Source organism: Naegleria gruberi, assembly GCF_000004985.1.
Source record: "Naegleria gruberi genomic scaffold NAEGRscaffold_213, whole genome shotgun sequence".
Lineage (NCBI taxonomy): Eukaryota > Heterolobosea > Eutetramitea > Acrasida > Naegleriidae > Naegleria > Naegleria gruberi.
In genome coordinates this window covers 1-3,009 of record NW_003163128.1, presented here as the reverse complement: position 1 = coordinate 3,009, position 3,009 = coordinate 1, and the positions used below count along the sequence as shown (strand labels likewise).

General features: G+C 34.6%; 2 protein-coding genes across 2 annotated transcripts in view; both read right to left on the bottom strand.

Moving 5' to 3' along the window:
* NAEGRDRAFT_76596 (uncharacterized protein) overlaps positions 1 to 695 on the bottom strand; it is a gene marked incomplete at both ends in the record, with an annotated part of 6,004 nt that extends 5,309 nt beyond the window's left edge. The window contains one exon of the mRNA XM_002668445.1: positions 51 to 695. Coding sequence (XP_002668491.1) covers positions 51 to 695 — 645 coding nt within the window. The remainder of the gene's footprint in view (positions 1 to 50) is intronic.
* Positions 696 to 2,316: 1,621 nt separating this feature from the next.
* NAEGRDRAFT_76595 (uncharacterized protein) lies at positions 2,317 to 2,766 on the bottom strand (the record flags this gene model as incomplete). Its single annotated transcript, XM_002668444.1, has 1 exon — positions 2,317 to 2,766. One exon carries the CDS (start codon positions 2,764 to 2,766, stop codon positions 2,317 to 2,319), a length of 450 nt encoding a protein of 149 aa, XP_002668490.1.
* Between the last annotated feature and the right edge of the window lie 243 nt (positions 2,767 to 3,009).

The following is a 3,009-nucleotide window of genomic DNA, read 5'->3' as shown; positions in this document are numbered from 1 at the left end:
TTATTCAAACGATCGATAATGTCCAAACATTCCTTCTGAGTTGAAAATACTTCAGAAAATAATTCCTTTTCAATTTCATCGTGCCTTTGACGTTGTTCCTGTGTCAGATTGGCATTTCCCTTGTACATATTTGTCACATCAGCATCACTGTTTCTCTTAACTTCCACAACATCATCTTCTTCAATGGCATTGGATGAATTCTTTCCTTCATTCAATTTGTTTGCAAATGTAAAGAAACCTTCCTTTTTACCACCACCAGAAGCACCACCACTATTTGTTGCTGATGATGATGAATTTGATGTTAAATTGGAATTTGTTGATTCTAAAGCAGAGTTATTTGATGATTTACCATCATTCAACCCCTTTGCTTTAGTTTCAATAAATGTTTTTGATTGTTTGTAACTTGCTCTCAACTTGGCAATAATTTCCTTGTGTTTCTTCTTGGTATCGGATACTTGATTTTCAACGGATGGATCATTCTTTGTCAAGTTATTAATCTTGTTATATAATTTCCTACATTTTTCCAATAATTCTTCAATGGTTTCGGATAGTGTGGAAATTTGTGAGGAAATAAAATTTGGATCCGATTGATTGGTAATGTTTAGACGACGAAGAGTGGTGATGTTTTCTTCAATCTTTGACTCGACACTTTCCAACTCGTGTGTGTAGGTTGATAGTTTTTCGAGACTACTCATTTTTTGTTGATTTTTTTGACTGGGATGACAGATGACTTGAAGCTAAATTTCGAATTGATTTCGAATGAATTATTAGAATTTTAATTATTAAATAAATTATTCTCTACATGGAATTGAAACTTGAAAAATTCAGCTTTGTAAGAAGGATTGTTAATAATTCTTATTTTAGTAAAATGAATGGCTACGGCCATATCACGATGAATGCACCTCATCCCGTCCGATTTGAGAAGTTAAGCATCGTCGAGCCACATCAGTACTGAGGTTGGAGACAACTTGGGAACCTGTGGTGCTGTAGTCTTTTTCATGCTTCATATCTTTGAATCTCTTTATCTCTTACAGAATGGATAAATTGCAGCATTTCTAACGGTGCCAATTAAGGCACTGAAAAAGAGCAAAAATAAAAAAACGAAAAAAAAAGCAAACAATAAGTTGAAGCGATATTAAGCTGCAACAATAGCGGAGGGAATTTCTTACTGCTTATTATTGTAGGCTATTTTGTTATGGATGGTTTTCCGTTCATGTTTTGAATCATGAAGAAGAATATTTTGTAATAGGTTTTTAAGTGGAACAAGAACAATAATAATGGAGAGACTCGGATGAAGGTTAATGCTGGAGACTCGGATCCAATTCTCTCATCATCGATGTTGATTGATTCCCTCCCTATTAATAATAACAATCAATCGTGTTGGGGTAGAGTAATTATTTCAAAATTGTAGAATTGTTGTTGTTCGGAGAAGGAGAGGGAACATTTGGGTGCAACAATTAAGGACAAGGGATTCTATTGGATTTGGTAAATTTGGAAATCCGAGAAGAGGAAATTTGTTCAGATTGGATTTAGAGAAGGGCATATATGGATTTTTCAGACAATTCAATTCTTCAATGTGTAAACAACATGGATGTGAGATATTTTCACATACTCGTATGTATATAAAGCTTACAACAGATTTGGAGTTAATACAAACACAAAAGAGATGGATAGGTGCCACCAAATTACATTTCATTGGGTGGAAGAAATGGAGTATTATTAATGAGCAACTCTATTAAGTGAATGAAAAACAATACATATGGAATTAGATTTTATTTGGGAATTGAGGAGACAGATAGGGAGGATTATTTTACCTGAACCTTTTTCAAGGGTTCACTTCTTTGGAATTGGGGGAAAAACTCATCACAATCTACAAGGGTCCAAGCAATTTCGGAACGTTTGGTTTTCCTATGAAAAATTATTCTTGCAGCTGTTTAATGATAGAATGACTTAGAAGACTATTTCAGATTTACAAAATGTGACAGATAGGCTCCAATTATCCAATATCAAAACTCCTTGCAAATTATGCACAACAATAGCAGAAATGAAATTAGCTAGATATTTTCTTTCAAGATTGGTCTTCAACCATTATTCTACAAGATTTCTTCAAAAGAATTTCAGAACATTGTACTTCTCTCGAACAAACAACTGCAAATTCTGTGGACTGGAGAAAATGAGCAATCTTCGTGGAATTGTTTCGAGCAATTTTGTTGTGACCATATCTGAAAGTGGAGTAGTGCAAAGATGTTAGATAAGATTTTGGATTGAACATAGATTTGAAATAGAAGAGAGAAAAACTGAAACATGTTCGATTTATTAAGCAGTATTTTGAGTTCTTTGATTTGTTTTCTTGTGGAATAAAACTGTTCCGTAATGTTGATTGTCCATTACAATATTGCCATGATCCATTGGTATTTCATCTTTTCCAGTAAGTGTGGGCACAATACTAACCATGCTTGGTATTGTTCTGTGTTTATCACCCCAACCTTTCTTCAGCTTGGTACCTATGTAAAATAAGACAAATATTGCCACCAATATAATCACCAAAACAACCACAACAGAAATAACTGCTCCTATGATAATGGAGGCAAATTGAGCGTTTGCATCCACAACAGAACAATCAGATCCCAAAAATCCTGATAAACATTGACATACACCATCCAAACAAATTCCATTCAAACTGCAATGGTTTGGACAGGTAACATTTGCACAGGAAGCTGGGTTGGATTCACATGCATCAGCAGCAACTGCATTAGCACTAGCCATTGCAAAGGAAGTGTCACCAGTTGAAATTACATCGAACAAACAAGTCTGATAGAAAGTTCCAGTTAAACCAAGATTTGTGCAAATCTTTTTAGCAAGTTCGTTCAAGGTTTGATTTTCGGATGTGGCAGAAATAGCTGGTTCAAAATCGACAATGTTAATTGAGTTGTACGTTTCATCTGCTGTATAAATGAAATAGGATTCGCTTTGTGCACTCTCCAGCTCTCTCCAAATCGTTTATGAATA